Below are 22,020 nucleotides of genomic sequence, written 5' to 3'. Positions count from 1 at the left end.
GCTGAAGCTGGCTCCTTCCCTCTGTTTTTTTGTTCCCCTGCCTGAAATGCCTGCTACTCTCTGTCAGAGTCAGATTGCTTGTATTCAAATCCCTAGTCAACCAAATGCCAACTGTATGAACTAGGACAAATTGTTTAACCTTTCTGATTTCTCAGCTAAGGTTTAGCCTTTGTAAGCCTCAGTTTCCTCATCCATGTGTAAAGTTAAAATAGTACCAATGCTGAGGTATGATAGGAAAGCATTGGAAGGTTTCAAGATTCTTGTGATGCCAAAATGACATGGTATGTGTAAAGCACTTCAAGTGACTGACCCATAGAAACACTTAACAAATATTAATTATGATGATGATGATTCACACTGTTCACAGCCCCACACAGGTTGGGTTAAATGTCCTTCTTTTGTCTTCCCATACTATCCTGTGATGTCTCTGTTATTACTGCACAGACCACATTGTATTGTAATTGTGTCCATCTCCCCTGCTAGCCTAAAATCACCTTCAGTGATTCATTCAGCAGATGTTTATTAGGCACTGTGCCAGGCACTAGGGATGCAGTGGTAAACTAGGAGCTCTTGGTCGAGTGCAGAGTTACAAAAGTCATGCCAGGAAACACTAGTCCTGTGAGCTTGTGTCATGGTGCAATAAATTTGGGAAGTGATGCTCATCACGTCACCCCTCTTTAGAGATTAGGTCCATCTTAGTATTTGAAAAGCTCTGAAGGAGTACTGTACTCTGTCCAACCCAATTTTACCGGACATAATGAGTGTTTGCTGAATAAATTTGAGTCATCTAGGGAGTTCTTTCAACTCCACTGTATGCTTTAGTCCCCAGCTCAAGAGGAGGTCCAAGGGACACAGCAGTGATTAGAGAGCCTGCTGGGAGCGAACAGCCTCTGGCTGCATAGGGACCTGTGGACTTACTGTCTGGTGCCCCCATGGAGACAGGGGGCCCTGGGTTGAACAATATGAAGCCCTGGTCACTGCAGCTGGTGCTGGAGGAGCAAGTGCTGGCGCTACAGCAGCAGATGGCAGAGAACCAAGCAGCTTCCTGGCGGAAGCTGAAGAGCTCCCAGGAGGCTCAGCAAAGGCAAGCAACCCTCGTGAGGAAGCTGCAGGCCAAGGTGAGGCAGCTGCCCTTTCAGGAAGGGGAAAGAGGAGAACACTTGGGGCTGGGGACTGAAGCGGGATGAGGTTTGCAGAAGATGGAGCCACGTGGTGGGAATGTCTCTCCTTTGATGTCTACAACTTCTCCACCAGCCATCTACGATGTCCCTTTCAAAGGTGACCTTCATGAGGGTTCAGTTAGTTGTCTAGGTTTGCTCTCCTAGTCTAAAGCTAGGACCTGATCCTAGGTTTTCCGGTTCCAAAGCCCGTGAACTTCCTTCTCCAATACAAGAGCTGTAGAGAACATATGATTAAATGACCAAATGGAAACTGTAAGATGTTATGGCCTCACTTCACTGTCATCACCCAGTCCCTCATTCACAGTGCATTTGCCCACAACCCTTGGGGACCTTTGCTTTGGCCTGTTGGTACCAGCCGTGCCCATTGCCGTGTCCCGCTCTGTTTGCCTCAGGTGTTGCAGTACCGGAGTTGGTGCCAAGAGCTGGAGAAGCGGCTGGAAGCCACTGGGGTGAGTGAGGCTCTTCTGTGCTCCTCCTGAGCCCTCAGGGAGTATAGTTAGGCCTCATTTGCCGACTGAGGGGGGCTGGGGTGTGATAAGGTGGTGTTTGGAAGAAGCCTCTCTTTCGTCAGCCCCTGAGAGCTTCATCAGATACCTTCACAGGACCTAGCTATTCCTGCCCCATCAGACTCCAACCCCAGGCTCTCTAAGGACAAAATGAGCTTTAGGAGACTTAATATTACCAGATTGGAAGGGGTGTGGAATCCGAGAGAAGAGATGCATTTTTCCTCCAGGAGGTGTCAGTGTTTATCTGCCTTGGAGAGATGTGTGCCTTTGCAGGCCTGAAAAAACTGTATTTGTGGCCGAGAGATTTCTTTGTGCTGTGGGCTGGGTAGAACTGGCTTTCAAAGACCTATCTGCCTTTCTTCCAGCTCCCTCTCAGCATCTTCTCACATTACCCTTGGAAGAGTTCTCTCAGAGGAAGGAAAGGACGAGACTTAACTATGTACCGTTCTATGTAGGCCAGGCACCCTTAGGCATTGTCATAGAATTACGTCACTTAACCTGCAAAGCAACTTTTCAGGGGAATGATATCACCTTCATTTTGGAGCTGAAGACTTTGTGGCTTAGAGAAGTTATAACTTCCCAAGGTCCAAAATTTAGTGTAGTAGAAGCCAAGACCATTAGTGAAAGCTGTATTTTATGCTTCTTAGGTCAAAAGTTCTTTTCACTACCAAATGCCATCTTTCACGAGAAGTCATTGGTTTACGTTTGGAGAGAGGGATGCAGTGGGTTTACTTGAGGAATGCAGTGACTGAGAAAAGAGACATATTGCTAACAAAGGGGAGAAAGAATTAAAAAAAAGCTGGGGAATTCCCTGGCAGTCCAGTGGTTAGGACTCTGCGCTTTCACTGCTGGGGGGTGGTGGTGGGGTTATCCCTGGTTGGGGGGGCTAAGATCCCATGAGCTGCTCGGTGTGGCCAAAAATAAAAATAAAATAAACGGATGAACTTTAAAAAAAATAAGCAGGCTGCAGTAGAATGGGGCATCAGGGAATTGGTCTGCGGGATGTTCTCGTTGGAGGTAAATAAAGCAAGCTTGCTTTTGTCTGGCTAAGGGACCGGTCCCTCAGAGGTGGGAAAGTGTGGAGGAGCCAAAACTGGAACAGCTGCTAACCCGATTGGAGGAGGAGCAACAGAGGTGATGGGCCCCAACTTTCTGGCCTGGGTGGTTGGCAGGCGGGTAGAGAAGGTTGATGGAAAACCTCTGTCTTGAGGGCTAACATGGATTAGAACCAAGGACTTCAGCCTTAGCCCTCCAGTTCCTGGCAGTGGAAAGTTCCAGTGGTTGTCATCTTACTCCAAGAGGTCCAAGGGTTGGCTCAGACCTTTGTTTAGTACTTGCTCCTACCCCTCCCCAGTGCAGGTGTGAGAGTCTAGCGGAGGTGAACACCCAGCTTCGGCTGCACATGGAAAAAGCTGACGTGGTGAATAAAGCGCTTCGGGAAGATGTGGAAAAATTGACAGTAGACTGGAGCCGGGCCCGGGATGAGCTAATGAGGAAGGAGAGCCAGTGGCAGATGGAGCAGGAGGTAAGAGAAACAGTGGACGGGAATGGTGAGAGGAGGACTTGCAGTCTGGGCGCTGCCTGGTCAGTGCTGGAAGGGGTTAACTTCAGGACCTGGATGGAAACTGAGCTGTTTGTTAAAGTCTCTGGCCATCCTTACTGCTCATGCTGGCAGCTCTGCCCTGCTTGGGCTGTCACCTTAGTTCTGTTCTTACCTGCCCAGTCGAGGTTTTGCTGGCAGGTAGCATGACACTCAAAGCAACTCTGTTCCTGCATAGATTTTAGATGGATCTTAAAGTTTACTGACCCCCCTCATCTGGAAGTCTGCAATCTAGATGCTAAGGAGGTAGCTATTGAAATTGAATGGGGAAGAAATTTTCAGATCCCAGTTAAAGGAAACTAATGTTTCCTGGGCCGTTGCTCTGTGTTAGGCATTATGTTAGATGATTTACATATGTTATATCATTTAATCCTCATTATAAGTCTGTGGTGATGATGGTAATAGCTCCCATTTGTTGAGCAGCTACTGTTTATCCTTTTCTAATCTAGCTCAAAGAAGGCCATATACCATCCTAGGCCCTTTGACCTCTTGAATCCCACTGCTAACTTTATTAAACACTTCAGCATCGCCTGAACATAGACACCCATTCATAAGCTATCTCCTTTAAGTCCCTCCACTTCCCCCCGAGTAGTCAGGAGGAATCCAAGACTCCTGTGTTGGCAAAAGATGTCCTCTGCCCTTTGATATGACCTGGGTTTCTGAACACACAGTTCTTCAAGGGCTACCTGAAAGGGGAGCATGGTCGCCTTCTCAGTCTGTGGCGGGAGGTGGTGACCTTCCGTCGCCACTTCCTGGAAATGAAGTCAGCCACTGACAGGTCAGTGTGGAGGTATGACGGGAGGATGTTTGCCCCTACCAACTCTATTCGCATGACAGTGGGCTGCTATAGAAGGGAATCAGGTTGTGGGGGAAAGGCAGAGGTGGAAGAGTTGGTGGGGAGGGATGGAATTGTTGGATTGTTGGATTGAGATGACTTTTCCCAGACCTGCTCCTCGGGCTTCCCTGGGCATGACCTCCACGCTCCCTTTCCTGTTCCTGGTCCCTGTTGGAGTCTGCTCTTTTCTTTGCTTGTACTCAGAGACCTGACGGAGCTCAAGGCTGAGCATGTGAGGCTTTCAGGTTCTCTGTTGACCTGTTGTTTGCGCCTGACTGTGGGAGCACCACAGTCCCGGGAATCTGATGGATCTGGGAGACTGAATGGGAGCGAGCCATCCCAGTTGATGCTGCTACTAGCCAGGACCCAGGAGCTGGAGAAGGAAGCCCATGAAAGGAGTCAGGAGTTAACACAGCTGAAGAGTCAAGGGCATCTGGAGAAGGCTGAGCTTCAGGATCGGTGAGATGGCCTGGGTCCTAGGAGGGGTTCGCTAAGAGAAACTTGACTCCTTTAGGGAGTCAAGATAGGTGGGGGAGATGTGAAGAGCATTCCTCCCACAAGAGGGGAAGGAGATGGGCCGGAGGGAGTTTAGTTTGAAACCCAGTGCCACAGCTGGGGCCGTGTCACTGCTCTCTGCCCTCAGACTATCTTGCAGTTCAGTTTCTGTCCTGTTGACTTACAGAGCTGGCTGTGACTCTCCTCTATCAACACCAAACTATTTGCCATTCCCAGAACAGCCAAGTTCTTCCATGTTCCCTGCCTTTGTAGATGCTGGCCTTAGCCTGGAATGCCTCTCTCCCTTCTCTCTCTGCCTTATCCTTTAAGGCATAGTTAAATGTCACCTCTTCTATGACTTTGATAGCCTGTTACATTACTGTGCCCCGATATGGTCTTTTTTTTGTTGTTATATACATTTTTTAAAAAAATAAATTTATTTATTTATTTTTGGCTGCGTTGGGTCTTCATTGCTGCACATGGGCTTTCTCTAGTTGCAGCGAGCAGGGGCTACTCTTTGTTGCGGTGCACGGGCTTCTCATTGCGGTGGCTTCTCTTGCTGAAGAGCATGGGCTCTAGGCGTGCGGGCTTCAGTAGTTGTGGCATGTGGGTTCAGTTGCTGTGGCTCATGGGCTCAGTAGCTGTGGCTCGCGGGTTCAGTGGTTGTGGCTCACGGGCTCCAGAACTCAGGCTCAGTAGTTGCACACAGGCTTAGTTGCTCCGCGGCATGTGGGATCTTCCTGGACCTGGGCTCGAACCTGTGTCCCCTGCATTGGCAGGCAGATTCTTAACCACTGCGCCACCAGGGAAGTCCCCACTATGGTCTTTTGACGTGCTTGTTACATTGATCTCGTTGATTATTTAGTTTTGTTTTGGGTTTTTTTGGTTAGGCTCTTTTATTTTTTGGATTATAATAAAATAGATTTTTTTAAAATGATAAGAAGGGCAGGGACATAAACAAAGAGCTCCGTTTGAATCTTGGGGCAAAGTTCAGTTTATACCCCATGGCTAGGGTTGTGTCACCACCTATTGGTAGTGTGTGTAAATTGCAGTTTGTTTTGTTTGGGTTGTGAAGGCACTAGGAAGCACAAGGACAGAGACCATGTCTTAGTAAGTTTTGTGTTCTAGTGCTTTGCACTTCACCTGTGATGTAGTAGACACTTAGTAAATGTTTGTTGAATCATACAATAACTAAATGAATGACCATACAATGAGTTAAAGCTCTTAAAGATGATACAGAATAAAATTATGAAGACTTTGAAATAAAAAATTAAGCTCCTTGATAACTTCATTCAAGAAATATTTATTTAGCCACTTATATAACACCAGGTACTGAGCTCCAGGATATGCTGTTAGGTGATAAAGATGCCTGGTGATTTCCCTGAACTTTGAGGTTAGTATCAGGGAGGTTAACCATAATCTTTCCCAATTCGCCCCTCCTTTTTTTCTCTATCAGAGTTAGAACCTTGGGCTTGAGGGACCTTGGGACTATCCCATGTGGCAATTCTGATGTTCTTGTTGGCTTCAGGGCGCTTGACTTCAAGATCAAGCGGGGTCTGGAAGGGCCTGGTCCAGGGCTTTCCTTCAGCTCTTGGGCCCCCAAACACGTGTTCCAGTCTTGAGATGTGGTAAATCCCTGCATGCGTCTGAGTGGCTTTTGGCTCCTCCTCCCCGAATTCAAGGCTATAGCATCATGTGTTCAGGGAGTGCAGGGCTGGGGGCACCCAAGGGACTCTGGGGGGGTGGCAGTGGGGGTGTCTGGCTTGGGTTAGGGTGTGCTGCATAGCTCTGTCCACATCAGTGGGTTCCCAGGTAACTGTGCTATGCTCTTCTCTTCAGGGTGACCGAGCTCTCTGCTCTACTGACCCAGTCTCAGAAGCAAAATGAAGATTATGAAAAGATGGTAAAGGCTCTGAGAGAGACGATGGAGATCCTGGTACGTGATCCTTTGTGCTGGGAGAGTTGGGAGTGGGCCTGTAGATTCCTGTCCTTTATGGACAGAGAGTGCAGGATACCAGTTAAATGTTCCGTGATGAAATCCCCTAAAGCTAAAAAATTAATCTTGGTTGAATCCGAAAATTATTTAACTCATTCATTTATCCATTTAATAAACATTAGCTGTCTACTGTCCCTACTATATTCCTAGGGAAACTACAGCAGTGCGTGCATGCAGTGTGTCCTCCTCCGAGAGACACACATGAAGAGGCACACTAGCCAAGTAGGAGGGGGGGATGTTTGGAGAGATTCAAAACCTAGTCGTACAGGAAACACCTGAGGAGCATGAATGTGGTTGGCCTGGAGAAAGAGGGCTTGAGGAAGACATGATGGCTGCCTACACATAACTGAAGGACTGACACCAGGGAAGAGAGTTGAATTGTTTAATGTTTGCCGGGGGGCACAATCACTGCCAGTGACTGGAAGTTATAGGGTGGTAGAGCAGCTGGAGCTGCTCGGTAGTTGAACAGTCTGTCTTATGAAGGAGTGAGGTTTGTGTCACTGGCTTAACATCTGCCAGGGTTGTTATCAAAGGGATTCTCTAGGGTTGGAAGTTAGAACCTCTGGCTTGATTGCACGTTTCCTTTCATCTCTAGGAATTTTCAGATCTCTGATTTTAGGCAAATCCTGCACCCCTATCCACATACATATCCCTAGTCTTCTCATCCAAGCTAGGATCAGCTGGGAGCTAGACATGCTTATGCCTTTTTGGTTTCTTTGTTTTTTTGTTTTCTTGTTTTTTGCGGTACGCCAGCCTGTCACTGTTGTGGCCTCTCCTGTTGCAGAGCACAGGCTCTGGACGCGCAGGCTCAGCGGCCATGGCTCACGGGCACAGCCGCTCCGCGGCATGTGGGATCTTCCCAGACCAGGGCACGAACCCGTGTCCCTTGCATCGGCAGGTGGACTCTCAACCACTGTGCCACCAGGGAAGCCCTTGGTTTCTTTTTGTTCAGGAATTTGCAAATTCAGATGTCCGCAGGGCCCAGGTAATATAAATGAATGAAGTGGGTTCAGCTATAAGAATTCTGATTTTCCAGTGCCGTCATATTTAGTTTTCAGTATAACAGGGAACACTTGATCTCAATAGTAAGGAAACAGTGAGGAGTAGTGAGGACTGCAGGACCCTGAAGAATATGTGTCCCATCTGGAGGAGGCATCCACTATTCAACTTCAGTAAATTATTGCCATGTAGGGATGGGGGCTGGTGTGGCCCATATGTTAACTTTTTGAGAGAAGCCAGAAATTCAGATTTTTATGAATTTTTATGAATTTCTCAGCTCAGAAAAATGTCTCAATTTACAAATGTTGGTTCAAATTTTATATAGGCCAAAAAAAAACATAGCTGCAAATCTGCGTCTTTAAGCCTTCACTAGCACAATAAGGTAGGAAGGAGGAGGGGACATTTTGAGAGTTCAAATTTATTGCTGACCTTGGGGCTAGAGGTTCCTCTGGCTTCAAGTCTCTAGTGCCAATTTGCTGTTCAGAGACAGCAACCATCCTTCATCCAATGATAACTCACATTTAATGAACATTTGCTTTCTGACAGACACTGTGTTGAGTAATTTACATGCAGTTTTTTCATTCAAGCCTCAAAACAAATCTATGAGGTAGTTACTGTTAATTATTCCTATTTTATTTTATTTTTTAAGTTTTTCCATTTTTGTTAAATTTTTGGCTGTGTTGGGTCTTCGTTGCAGTGCACGGGCTTCTCATTGTGGTGGTTTCTCTTGTTGCGGAGCACAGAGTCTAGGTGCGTGGGCTTCAGTAGTTGTGGCGCATGGGCTTAGTTGCTCCGTGGCATGTGGGATGTTTCCAGACCGGGGCTCAAACCCTTGTCCCCTACATCGGCAGGCGGATTCTTAACCACTGCACCACCAGGGAAGTCCCTTGTTCCTATTTTAAAGAGAAGGAAGCTCAAAGAAGGAGTTGCCTAAGGTTACCAATATAGTAAGTGATAGAGCAAGAAATCTTTTCTAGGCAGTCTAATTTGGAGCTCTTAATCCCTTAATCTGAATTCTTAATCACCACATCACATTGTCTTCAGAATCCTGGGACAGTGTTAGCATTCACATGTGGTCAGGGGAAAAGTGGGATTGACAGAATAGACAGAATGAGACTCTGGTTAATTTGGGGCCTGGAATGATAAATGCTATTCTGAGAGTTTGGCTCATAGGTTCTATTTGGTTCCCTGTCCAGGAGGCAAATCACGCAGAATTAATGGAACACGAGGCATCTCTAAGTAGGAATGCCCAAGAGGAGAAGCTGTCTTTACAGCAAATGATCAAGGACATAACCCAGGTACTGGTAAGCCTCCGGTTCACAGTAACCAGTCCAGCCTCACCCTCCTCAGACCTCCCCGTCCTCTCAGGTGCGCCTAGAGGAGTCTGGACTTAGGGTCTTGTGGGGAGGAATTGCCTGAGTACATTTGAAGACTGGAACCCTGAGGAGTAGCTAAGCTTTCGTGTGCTGGCACTGCCTGCTGAAACGCCCTCTCTCTTACTGCTAGCTGCAGTTCTCAGGCAGCGGCTGGATCCTGGCCTTTGCTACCTCAGCAACCTCTTCTTCCTTCATTTATTCCTTGGGTGTTCAAGGGGTGCTAGTCTTGTTGCTCATTCTAGGTTTGGGTGACCGAAGGGGAAGAGTTGGTTTGAGGAGTTGAAGGAACCAACCTTTTTGGCTCTTAAGATACCCTCCTCCCACCCCCCAGGGGGAGGACCTGAGAGAGAAAACATCAGGTTTGTCCAGGCTGGCATGTTAGTCCTCTACATGGATTCTAGGCCTTGGTCAGTAGGATGGTGACCCTGCTGTGTTGGATTTCAGGCCATGGTGGAAGAGGAGGACAATATGGCCCAAGGCTCTGGTCATGAGAGCTCCTTGGAGTTGGACCCTAGTGGCTTCTCCTCCCAGTTTGATTCCCAGCAGCCAGACAAGGCTCTTTCTCTGGTGCGTTCAGTACTGACTCAGAGACGCCAGGCTGTGCAGGTGAGAACCCCAGCACTCCTCCTCAGCCACAGGGATGGGTGTCTAAACTGACTTGAGCCCCAGGTACCCTCCTAGCCCAGACTGCCCCTTTTGCTACGTTGACCAGTCACAAGGTGTTTTGTCAACACCCCGAAGTGCCCATTAGAATTTCTGTGTCTGCTCAGTTGTGCTCGTGGGGAGCAGGCACACTCTCCGTGCCACTGGCACGCTCCACTTTGATGCAGTCTTTACACAGCACAGTGCAAAGTGGAGCCCCAGGGGACTGTGGGTAAGCATTCCCCAATTCTAAGGGTCCCAGCCACACTTACCACCCCCGCCATTTTACATTTGAAGATGATGGACTCTGACACTCTGGAAGCCACAGAACCCAGTCATCTCTGATGCTCTGTCTCCTCGACTGGTCTCATCTCTTTTTGTAGCTTCCCTTTGTTGCATCAGCCCCCAACCCCCTTGCCCAGCCCTACTTTCAGGCTTATGACATCCCTCCTCTGCCCTGCGCTCTTGTTCACCACCTCACACCTGATGCTCTCCCTCCACAGGACCTAAGGCAGCAGCTGTCAGGCTGCCAGGAAGCTGTGAGCTCCTTGCAGCAGCAGCATCATCAGTGGGAGGAAGAGGGTGAGGCCCTGAGACAGCGGCTACAGCAGCTCACCGGGGAGCGGGACACCCTGGCAGGGCAGACTGTGGACCTGCAGGGGGAGGTGGACTCTCTCAGCAGGTGAGCGGGGGCTGTTCATCCCCCCCTTCCTCCCAGGCTCAGTCCCCACCCAGCCCATGTGTTTGGTTGGCTGACCCTGTTCTTCCCTAGACCCAGAGCTGCTCAGGGCTGCCTTGCTTTGTGTTCAGCTGGTTCCTGCTCACTCAGTTTTGGGTCTTTGTGATGATAGAAAAACAGTTTCCTGCTCAAAAGGGAAGATGAGATATTTAAAGGAAACATAAACCTCTCTCCTTTGACCCTGTGCTGTCTGCTTCCAGGAGGGCTTTTAGGTTTCAGGGTTTCTGTTCATGTCCGGTCTCCTTCCAGGGAGCGAGAGCTCCTGCAGAAGACCAGGGAGGAGCTGCAGCAGCAGCTGGAGGTGCTGGAGCAGGAGGCATGGCGACTGCGGAGGACAAACATGGAGCTTCAGCTGCAGGGCGACTGTGCTCAGGGCGAGAAGGAGGAGCAGCGGGAGGAGCTGCACCTGGCCATCCGTGAACGGGAGCGCCTGTGCGTGCGTGTGACAGCCCCTCCCCCCTCTTAGAAAGTGGAGTAAATTGAAGCCTGGTGTTCGGTGGGTTCAGATTAGCTTACTGCTCCATCCTTTGCAGGAGGATGAAAACAGAAAGTTCATCCAAGCATTGCTGAACACCCAGGAGGGCCGAGGCCCCATGGCGGGTACAGAAATAAATAAGACACAGGCTCTGATATCAAGCAGTTTGCAGTGTAATGGGGAAGTCGGACAAGTAAACCATGGCCAGATGAAGTATGAGCTAAAAAACAGCTTCAAGCTAGGTCCTCTGGGAGAATAGGAGTAACAGTTAATTATTGAAAGCTTCATGGAGGAGAGGGTAGCCGTTGAGCTGGGCCTTGACATATTTTGATTGGCAGAGAGTGGGACAAGGGCTAAAGGAACAGATTAGCAAAGAAAAGGAGTCAGGAATGTTCATGGCATGTTCAGAGGAGGCCGCGCTGGCCAAAGGGTAGGACTGATCCTGGGAAGTAATGGGAAATGAGCTGGTCAAGGAAGGGAATTCCAGAGTACAGGGACCCAGCTCATTTGTAAATTCCCTGATACGATGTCATAGAAAAAGCAAGGACTTTAGAGCTGGGCAGAAGCTTGGTTTAAATTATGGCTCTGCCACTTGGACAGATTATTTGTAAAATGGGGCTGATAATATTTCTCTTGAAGAGTCTTTGGGGAGATTAAAGCAGTGTTTTGCAAAATGCCAGCACAGAGCCTGACATATGGTAGGTCTTCAGTACCTGGTAGCTGGGGCTATATCTTCTTTTTTTTTTTCAATTTTGGCTGCATCATGTCTTAGTTGCGGCATGCGGGATCTTCACTGCAGCATGCAGGATCTTTTGTTGTGGCGCCTGGGCTTCTCTCTAGTTGTGGTGTGTGGGTTTTCTCCCTCCAGTTGTGGCGCACAGGCTCCAGAGCACGTGGGCTCTATAGTTTGTGGCACGCAGGCTCTCTAGTTGAGGCACGCAGGCTCAGTAGTTGTGGCACGCGGGTTTAGTTGCCCCACGGCATGTGGGATCTTAGTTCCCTGACGAGGGATCAAACCCTCGTCCCCTGCATTAGAAGGTGGATTCTTTACCACTGGACCACCAGGAAAGTCCCTGTATCTTCTTCATCTTTTTTTTTTTTTTTTTTTTTATTTTTGGTAAAAGCTCTACTTAAGGGTTATAGAGGCTCTGAAGAGGATGACAGTCACAGCACTACACATCCTGCTCCTAGACAAATCTCCATTGAACACATCTCTTATAAAATCTGTTTTGTTGCTACGTCAGATAGCCTATTTCCAGGTCCCCTGGATACCCTTCATACCTTCCATACCCTCCCCAGCAATGAGACTCAGCTTCCATTTCTCTAGTAAAATTTGGATTCCACACATAAAATATATTATTTTGTGGAACTAAGCACATTTGTAAATGAGAAGTGAAATAATGAAATACTCTGTGCAGTTGCATTTCTGACCATCCTTTCCTCACCAGTAGCCACTTCCAAGTGCAGGCTCAGCGGCCATAGCTCATGGGCCCAGCCGCTCTGCGGCATGTAGGATCTTCCCGGACTGGGGCACGAACCCGTGTCCCCTGCATCGGCAGGCGGACTCTCAACCACTGCGCCACCAGGGAAGCCCTCTTCTTCATCTTTGATGCATCCCCTCCTCACCCGTTCCCTAGCTCCTTCTGCCTAATAGGCATGAATAATGGAATCTTGAATGACTGCTCTAAGGATCATGACTTGCACAAGGAGTGGTCTCCCCTCTACTAAGGAAAAGGAGAGACAATCCACAAAGATAGTTTTATGTTTTTAAATTTAATTTGTGTGACTCGATAATACACTTATTTATATGATTCAAAAGTCAGAACTATTTTAAAAGGTATGCAAAGAGAAAGTACTGCTTCCCTCGGCTTCATTCATCCCATATTCCTTCCTTCTGTTTGTAACCATTTAAATTAATTTCTTATTAATATGTCTAGTGCTGCTTTATGCAATATATGCATATATCCTTATTTCCCCCAATTTCTTGCATAAAAGATAGTGCACCACGTATACTGTTCTGCGCCCTGCTTTTTTCATGTTATGTGTCTTGGAGACCTCTCCTTATCAGTTTTTAGAGACCACCTTCATTCTTTTGCATAGCAAAAGCAATTACATTCCTGTTATCTTTTGGGGTGTGACCACTCCCTGAGATTTCCTCTAGCCCCCTTCTGTTTCCCATCTTAGTCAGGAGACGCTGGCGAACCTGGAAGCCAAACAGTCAGAGTCACTCAGTGAAGTGATCACCCTTCGGGAAGCCCTGGAGTCCAGTCGCCTGGAAGGGGAGTTGCTGAGACAAGAGCAAACAGAAGTGACCGCTGCACTGGCCAGGGTGTGTGGCCCTCCCCCTCGCTGGCTGGGTGGGGCGGGCGGCTTGGAAAGTTGTGTCTCCAGGAAAAAGGCACGCAGCCTGCCTCGTTCTTCATCCTGCAAGTCATGGCCCTTCCTGTTTCTTGCCTCAATGCCTAGTTACTGCTTTTGGGTTCTGTCCCTCCAAACAGACTCTCTGTATTGCAATTAGAATGGTTTTCTGAAGTGTAAATCTGGTCATGTCAGTCTCTTTCCTAAAACCATTCATTGGCTTCCCAGCTCCTTGGTACCACATGCAAAGCCCCCTGCCACCTGCCCCAAACTGTTTCTAGCCTCCTCTTCACTCCAGATCCCTGTCCTAACGCCTCATATACCTTGGTTCCTGCCACGTAGCACTAATTGCATTCTCAGTTTTACCCGTTCTTTCGTGATTTTAATACTTTGTATGTACTTTTCCCTTTGCCTGGACTGCTTCTTTCCTCCCCTTTTAACCACAAACTGTTCCTCATCTGTCAATACCCAACTTGACTGTCGACTCTTCTACCAAGCATTTTTGATTCTCTCAAATTGAATTAATGCTTTCTTTGAGTTCCCAGAGCACTTTGTGCTTACATTGGCTATGGTGTCATCACAGTTGTAGTTGTTTATACATCCTGATGTCTGTGCCTCTGTAATGTGGGTTCCTCTCTTACTCTTCAACGAATGAATGGGTAAGTGAACGAATAAATGAAGGGAAGAGTTGTTCAGAATGTAAGGGAAGGAATGAAGTGTTAACTGATCTCTGTACAAGGAAAGCAGCAGATGTTGGGGATGTGAGCTGTTCACTGTTGCAGGAAAACTGGAAAATGAAACTCTAACTCTCTGCTTTTAGGCAGAACAGTCTATTGTGGAGCTGTCAAGTTCTGAGAACAGCCTGAAGGCTGAGGTAGCTGATCTTCGGGCTGCAGCTGTCAAACTCAGTGCCTTAAATGAGGCTTTGGCCTTAGATAAAGTTGGGCTGAACCAGCAGCTTCTCCAGGTGAGCAAAGATTTCTCTGATCCACAGGGTAGGGCTGGGCCCCGACTGAGGGCAAGGCAGAGACAGACAAAGCTGATGCCTGTAACAAGGAACAGTTCTTAAATGGATCAGCCCAAGACAGATCAGCTCCCAAATGCAGTCCTGGAATGAGCAAAAGGAACATTTATAATGCAAAGGAGAGCAAAGATTACAAGGCCCGGGCTCAGCCATTAAAAATAGACCCCTCCCACATATGCAGCAGAACTACCTTTGGGCTTTAGGGTAAAATCATCAGGGCTAGGCCCATGTCCTCTGGAAGGAAGACTGGGTTTTAATCCTGTTGTATGAGATAACAGCAATCACAGAAAAGGATCTGTTGAAGAGCCCAAGTCTCAGAATTTTCTCTAGAGGTTACAAATTTAACACATCTCTTCACTACCCCATTCCCTTGAGCCCCGGAAATGTTGTGTGTTCCCTTATTCTGAATTCTTTAAGAGCAGGACTTTGCCTTTTTTCTCTCTGTCCCCAGCATCAACCCATCTAGTACCTGGAGTAAAGACCCCAGACCAAATGTGTGCATAGTCCTCCTCTCTCATAAGCACTCCTGTGTTCATCTGTGGAGAACAGATTCATATCTCACTTGGATTTCTGTCTCAGCACTTCATCTCTAAACCGTAACCCTTTGTCTTTGATGTCCTTCCCTTTTTGGCCAGTAGTTAGAACAGGAGAACCAGTCTGTGTGCAGGAGGATGGAAGCAGCAGAGCAGGCGAGAAACACTTTGCAGGTGGGCCTGACAGAGGCTGAGAGGAACAGGGAAGCCCTGTGGGAAAAGAACACCCACCTGGAGGCTCAGCTGCAGAAAGCGGAGGAGACCAGGGCTGAGCTGCAGGCAGATCTCAGGGGCATGCAAGACGAGAAGGAAGAAACTCAAGAGAAACTAAGCGAGGTGAGAAGACAAAACTGCTACCATCCCATTAAGGATGCTCGCTGTACATGCTCATTGTACATACATGCTCACTGTAAAAAATGAAAACACTACAGAAATGATTCAGGAAGGGAAAATCTCACTTCCTAGAAATGACCAGTGTTACTAGTTTGGGGTATGTCTTCCAGTTTTTTTAAAAGAATTCCTAGAGGAATCCTTCACTGATTCTTCATTGCTTCACATCCATCAGTTTGAATTAGATGCCTCTCCTGTGTTTTCTGATAATACATTGTATTTATTCAGCCACCACTCCCTTCATACTATATTATAATTATCTGTGTTTATGTGTCTCCACCATTAGACCAAAAGCTCCTTGAAGGCAAGACTATGACTTACTTGTTTTTATAACTCCAGCTTTTAGTCCAGTGTGTAACACGTAGCAAGGGGCTCTGAGTTTTTTCCGAACCAGTGCCCCAACTCAAAGGTCCTCTTTCTTCTCTACCAAGCATCTCATTGACCTAGTAGTTATACATAATCTCCCTTCTCAGAGCCTTTTTCTCGGGGTACTGATCACTTTCTTCCTGGTATTATGTGTGTCGTACCTCTCCTTAAGACTAAAAGCTACTTAGAGGTAGATCTCTTGCAGCCGTAGCACAGGGTATTGCTCAAAGGAGAGCCTGTTTCCTGGGCTGGGGACTCTGTGGGTTGATCAGGGGAATAGATAAATGGGACTTGGTGTGAGTGGGCAGTGCTCAAGGCTCACAGAGCTGGGTCCAGAATCTGAGGAGCCCATGGCCCTAATCTGGTGATAGCAGCCCTGGGGGGATCCTGCCTCCCTCTGTATCCCATCAGTTCTTCCCCTCAGGCACATCACCAGCAGGAGGCAGCCTTAGCTCGGGTGGAGCAGCTGCATCAGGAGGCAAAGCGACAGGAAGAGGCGCTTGCCCGGGAAGTCCAGGAGAAGGAGGCTCTAGCGCGGGAAAAGGCGGCTCTCGAGGTGCGGCTGCAGGCTGTGGAGCGGGACCGGCAGGACCTCTCTGAACAACTGCGGGGGCTCAGGTAGGGTCTGGACCTGGTTCTGCCAAGGGCAGAGAGAGCTTTGCAAGGCAAGGTGGAGCCAACCTAAGTTCCTTGCCCAAAGTATATGGGGCCTAAATGAGTTATGAATTTGTATGCCTCCCCACCCCCAAATTCTCTCAGTGACCAGTAGTTAGAACCCAATTCCTCTTAAGGAAGGGGCTTGATGGGTAAGAACTCTCCCGATTCCTGAACCTGACAGCTCAGCCAAGGAGCTACTGGAGAGCAGTCTGTTTGAGGCCCAGCAACAAAATTCTCTGATAGAGGTCACCAAGGGGCAGCTGGAGGTCCAGATTCAAACCGTCACTCAAGCCAAGGAAGTAATCCAAGGTGAGAACCCAACTTGGATGGGCACACTTCATTCCACAGGGATGGTGAAAGCTCTTAGAGCCAGGCCCAGGGCCTCTGAGATGGGAGTTCCTCATGAGGTCTGGGGAGAGGGGTGAAAGATGGAGGGCAGAGGCTCAGAGACAAGATCCTGTCCCTGGCATCTTAGAGGAAGTGAAGTGCCTGCAGCTGGAACTGGACACGGAACGGAGCCGGGCAGAGCAGGCACGGGATGCGGCAGCCAGACAGCTGGCCCAGGCTGAGCAAGAGGAGCAGGCTGCCCTGCAGCAGCTGAAGTCAGCCCATGAGGAGGAGGTGAACCGGCTCCAGGAGAAATGGGTAGGTGGTTGTGGCTAGGGGATGGGAGAGACAGACAGCAGCAGATATTCCTGCTTATAAAAGTGAAATCTGAACAGGACTAGCCTGGTTGGTCACCATGGTACAAAATCCAGCTTCTAGCTAGTAAATGAGTTAACATATGGAAAACACTAATAATAGTTCCTGGTATACAGTAAGCTCTATATTTGTGTTAGGTATTATTGTTGTTGTTGTTTCTGTATGTATAGAGACTTAAGAGTGGATCCTGGGATTTAGGATCGATAAACTGGCCCCAGGGTGTAAAGGGAGCAGAGGAATGCCTTGGACCTATTATTGCCCAATTCAGAACTGTGTTTCTTTTGTCTTTTAATTATTTAATTTAGTCCATTTGCTTTTATTGTGATTATAGGCATATTTGGATTTATTTCCACCATCTTATGCTATTTCACTTGCCGTTTTTTTTTTTGTTTTTGTTTTTGTTTTTTGCGGTATGTGGGCCTCTCACTGATGTGGCCTTTCCCGTTGCGGAGCACAGGCTCCGGATGCGCAGGCTCAGCGGCCATGGCTCACGGGCCCAGCCGCTCCGCGGCATGTGGGATCTTCCCGGACCAGGGCACGGACCCGTGTCCCCTGCATCGGCAGACAGACTCTCAACCACTGCGCCACCAGGGAAGCCCTCTCTTGCCTTTTTACACATTTTGGGGAGGGGAATTCACCTTTCTTAACTTCTTTTAGAGGGTTATATCGGATTATTAAGTTGTATTCTTTTCTCACTTCTTGTTTTCTCTCTACTACTTTGGATGATATGTACTCTATTTTTTATTCTTTTAGTTGTTCTTTAATATTTTAAAATACATACTTAATAAAATCTCAAGTTAATCAGTATATTTACCCTTTTCCTGAATGACACAAGGACCAGAGAACATTTTACCTGCATTCACTCCTCCCAGCCTATCAACTGTATTAGTCATTGTGTTTAGTTATTACTGGTTGTTAACACCATACATTATGTGTTTTGATTATTTTATACAGTCAATAATTGTTTAGATACACTGAAAATTTTACGAAGTTTTTTTTTGCTCACAATTCCTCCTTGTGTATCAGGCTTTCTATTTGGATTTGTTTTCCTTGAAGTAGAATTTCCTTTGGTGAGGGTATGTTGGTAGTTAATTGTCTGAAAATGTCTATCTTACTTTTATTCTTTTTTATAGCTTTTTCCTTTTTTTTTTTTTTTTTTTTTTTTTGCGGTACGCGGGCCTGTCACTGTTGTGGCCTCTCCTGTTGCGGAGCACAGGCTCCGGACGTGCAGGCCCAGCGGCCACGGCTCACGGGCCTAGCCGCTCTGCGGCATGTGGGATCTTCCCGGACTGGGGCAAGAACCAGTGTCCCCTGCATTGGCAGGCGGACTCTCAACCACTGCGCCACCAGGGAATCCCCCACTTTTTCCTTTTTTTAATTTTATTTTTTATTGAAGTATAGTTGATTTACAATGTTGTGTTAGTTTCAGGTGTACAGCAAAGTGATTCAGTTATATGTGTGTGTGTGTGTATATATATATATATATATATATATATATATATATATATATTATGTCTTTTTTTTGGCAGATTCTTTTCCCTTATAGGTTATTACAAAGTATTGAGTATAGTTCCCTGTGCTATATAATAGGTCTTTGTTATCTATTTTATATATAGTAGGTATATATGTTAATCCCAAACTCCTAATTTATCCCTCCCACTTTGAAAGGGAATCTGCCATATACATACACATGTCCCCGGATCCCCTCCCTCTTTTTTTTTTTTTTTTTTTTTTTTTTTTTTTTTTTTGTGGTATGCGGGCCTCTCACTGCTGTGGCCTCTCCCGTTGCGGAGCACAGGCTCCGGACGCACAGGCTCAGCAGCCATGCCCCACGGGCCCAGCCGCTCCGCGGCATGCAGGATCCTCCCGGACCAGGGCACGAACCCCTGTCCCCTGCATCGGCAGGCGGACCCCCAACCACCGCGCCACCAGGGAAGCCCCCACTTTTATTCTTGAAAGATAGTTTCACTGGGTATAAATTCAGGTACAACTTTCTAAGGTAACCGTTATTTTCTGTCAGCACACTGATTATTCCGTTGTTGGTATTGAGAAGCCTCTAATTAGTTGTATGTTAGAACTTGGTGTAACCTTCAGGTATCTTAACTTTCTGTCTTAGATTTTTCATGTGTACTTTTTCTACACTGTATTCTGGGTGATATTTTTTCAGATCCCTCTTCTATTCACTAATTTCCCTTTTCAGCTGTGTCTAATCTGCTTTATAGTCTATTCACCAAGTTTTAAATTTTATTTATTAAATATTTTATTTCTCAACATTCTGTTTGGTTATTTTTTCAAATCTTCTTGGTCATTTTTTAGTGTCTTCTCCCTAATTTATATTTGCAGTCCCCTCTTTTATTCTTTAAACACATGAAACATACTTTTATGCTGTCTAATAATTCCAACACCTAAAATCTTTTTGGATCTCTGTTATATGTTGTTTCTGTTGGCTCTCACTGATGACCTTGGCCCCTGTGTGTTTTGTGATTCCTGACTCTGAACTCATGTTCTCTGGAAATTTTTCTGTGGGAATCCTTTTAGGCCTGAGACAAAGGAGATTTTCCTCAGAGATTTGCTTTTGCTTCTCTGAGGAAGCTGAAGGACTAGCATCCCAGGACCACCTTAAAGTACAATTTCTGTTTAAAGTTTTTGGGCCACATTCAGGCCCTGAACCCACATGAACACCAGCCTATGGTTATGAATTCTCAAGTGATATATATATATAGCCCTTTGTGAAGGTTAAAACAAATTTTCTTGCTATTCCCTTCTGCACAGTGTTTTGTTTTCTCTCTCCCCCACTTTTTCTCTCTCCCTTTTTCTTCCCCTTTTCTCCCTCTCTCAGGTTTATCCATTTACTGAGGACTGTAGCCCAGGGATGGGTGGGTGTTTTTCTGAAGAGCCACGTTGGGCCTTGCAGACCATACAGTCTCTGTCACACTCACTCTTCTCTGCCGCTCTAGTGCAAAAGCAGCTATAAGCGACATGTATGTAAATGAGCATGTCTGTGTTCCAATAAAACTTTATGTATGGACATTGAAACTGAATTTCATATAATTTTCACATGTCACAAAGTCTTATTCTTCTTTTGACTTCGTATCAAACATTAAAAACATAAAAACCACTCTTAGCTCATGGGGCCAGGTTTGGCCCATATGCCATAGTTTCCTGACCCCAGATAGCCCTTTGGAGGTCCAGGCTTACGTCTCCTGTCAGGCTCCCCACCCTTTGTTTTCTGTTTTCTTTGCCCACATTGCCAGAAAATGAATTTCAAGGTTATTAGGTATAGTAAATACCTCCAGTGGAAAGCCTGTTCTGTGCTCATTTACCTCTTTAGATCACAAGTCTTGCTTTGATTTTGGCTCCAATGAAATTTTCATTATTTTCCTGCTGGCTCAGTGATACATTAAAATATATACTTAATAGTTAAATTGGCATTTTTTTTGTTTCTTAGTTTGTTTTGCCCTTTTACAGGTGGAGGGTTCAGAGAGCTTTTTTGTCAGATTTCTGGAAATGGAAGTTGACTTGTGCTTTGTGTGTATTTGTGATTTGATAGTTATTACAAGGCAGACTTGTTGGCAAGATGGTAGCCAGAAGTTTGCCTCTTTTTAGAATTATGTGCCTAGATTATAGTAGGTACTTCAAAATATTTATTGAATGGCCAGTGTCCAAAGGCAGTTCAGTTTCCCAGCAAGAATCAGGCATACCACCCACTGAAAACCCTACAAGTAAAAGAAGCTATAAAACTTCTGAATGATGTGTTACCACCTGATGTAGACTTGGTATCCGTGGAAGGACTGACCATCTCATGGCCACACCTGAATCATGGGAAAGTCTCTTCCATCTTTTCCTTTCTTCTCAGTCAGATAATCCCCCTGACTTCTGATTGTCTGACTTTATGATCTCCCTACTGATTGAAAGGGTTGAAAGCCCGCATAACTCTTGAGAGTCTGTTAGTTTTTTGTTTTTTGGCCACGCCACACAGCGTGCAGGATCCTAGTTCCCTGACCAGGGATTGAACCCAGGCCCTTGGCAGAGTCCTAACCACTGGACCGCCAGGGAATTCCCAGAGAGTCTGTTAGTTTTAACAGTGCCTGCTTTGTCCTGGAATCCTACCAATTAGAAAAACTCTTAGGGGTTATATTCTCCATTCTTCCATCTAGTGTCTGAATCCCCTTTAATAGCAGTGATAGTGGATACTTACTTACTGAGCACTTTCCCATGCCAGGTACCATGCTGAATGCTAGTCACGTTATTTCATATAGCTACACAACCACCTAGTGAGGAAACTGAGACTTAGAGGAGTCACTCAGGGTTACCTGGCTAAGAAGTGGTAGAGCAGGGATTAACCATTTCTTAGCATTTATGCTATGTCCACTTCTACAATATCCCTTCCAAGGGTTGCTTAGCTTCTGTTGTATTCCATCCGTTGGAATGCCCATTTATTTTTAGATAGATCTAGTTATTAGAAAATTATTCCTTAAGCTGAGCCAAAATCTATTACCTGAAACAAATCAGCCTTAGATTTGCTTGGAATACCTCACCAACATGGTTGCTTTCCTCTAGACATGATACACATCACTCATGAACCAGTGTGCAGAGTATTCTGATCCACAAACTAGGCAGCAACGCTTGACTGTTACTTCCTGGACATCACAGAATTAGCTCTTCTGGTAGCCATAACACACTTCTAACTCATATTGAGCAAATAGGTCAGTTTTGTTTTGTTTTTTTTAACACTTAACTACTATTAAATTCATCTTTCCCATATTCTTACAGTTGGCTTTTTGAACCAGAGTGTATGATTTGATATTCATAGCTGGTCTATTAACTGTGGTATTGTAGATCACTGTTCTTAAGCATCTTAATAGTCCAGTAGCTGAAATGTGATTCATTCAAGCAATGCTTACTGTCTGCCAGGCATGCTGCTGGGCATTGAGGATACAGCAGAGAGCAAAGTAGACATGGTTCTCCTGATGGAGCTTCAAGTCTTGGGGGAAGATAGGTATTAAATAAATTAATACATAAATGAGTAACTGATGATGGAAGTTCTATGAAGAAAAAGAACTGGGTGACAGAAGAAGAAGAACAAAGGGGGACCGTTTTGAGCGTATAGTCTGGGAAGGCATCTATGAGGAAGTGTCATTTAAGC

At 46.4% G+C, this 22,020-nt stretch overlaps 1 protein-coding gene across 1 annotated transcript in view; it reads left to right on the top strand.

Moving 5' to 3' along the window:
- Positions 1-932: 932 nt before the first annotated feature.
- The window catches only part of CEP250 (centrosomal protein 250), a 39,299-nt gene continuing 18,211 nt past the window's right edge, over positions 933-22,020 (top strand). Inside the window, exons 1-17 of the mRNA XM_007447774.1 lie at positions 933-1,118; positions 1,574-1,630; positions 2,739-2,821; positions 3,047-3,212; positions 3,959-4,065; positions 4,327-4,581; positions 6,457-6,553; positions 8,809-8,910; positions 9,433-9,594; positions 10,134-10,312; positions 10,619-10,801; positions 13,029-13,173; positions 14,023-14,169; positions 14,865-15,095; positions 15,940-16,133; positions 16,354-16,481; positions 16,648-16,817. Of these exons, the coding sequence (XP_007447836.1) occupies positions 933-1,118; positions 1,574-1,630; positions 2,739-2,821; positions 3,047-3,212; positions 3,959-4,065; positions 4,327-4,581; positions 6,457-6,553; positions 8,809-8,910; positions 9,433-9,594; positions 10,134-10,312; positions 10,619-10,801; positions 13,029-13,173; positions 14,023-14,169; positions 14,865-15,095; positions 15,940-16,133; positions 16,354-16,481; positions 16,648-16,817 (2,592 nt within the window). The remainder of the gene's footprint in view (positions 1,119-1,573; positions 1,631-2,738; positions 2,822-3,046; positions 3,213-3,958; positions 4,066-4,326; positions 4,582-6,456; positions 6,554-8,808; positions 8,911-9,432; positions 9,595-10,133; positions 10,313-10,618; positions 10,802-13,028; positions 13,174-14,022; positions 14,170-14,864; positions 15,096-15,939; positions 16,134-16,353; positions 16,482-16,647; positions 16,818-22,020) is intronic.

This window comes from Lipotes vexillifer, unplaced genomic scaffold (assembly GCF_000442215.2).
Source record: "Lipotes vexillifer unplaced genomic scaffold, Lipotes_vexillifer_v1.1 scaffold397, whole genome shotgun sequence".
NCBI lineage: Eukaryota > Metazoa > Chordata > Mammalia > Artiodactyla > Lipotidae > Lipotes > Lipotes vexillifer.
This window is presented reverse-complemented; position numbering and strand designations above follow the sequence as displayed.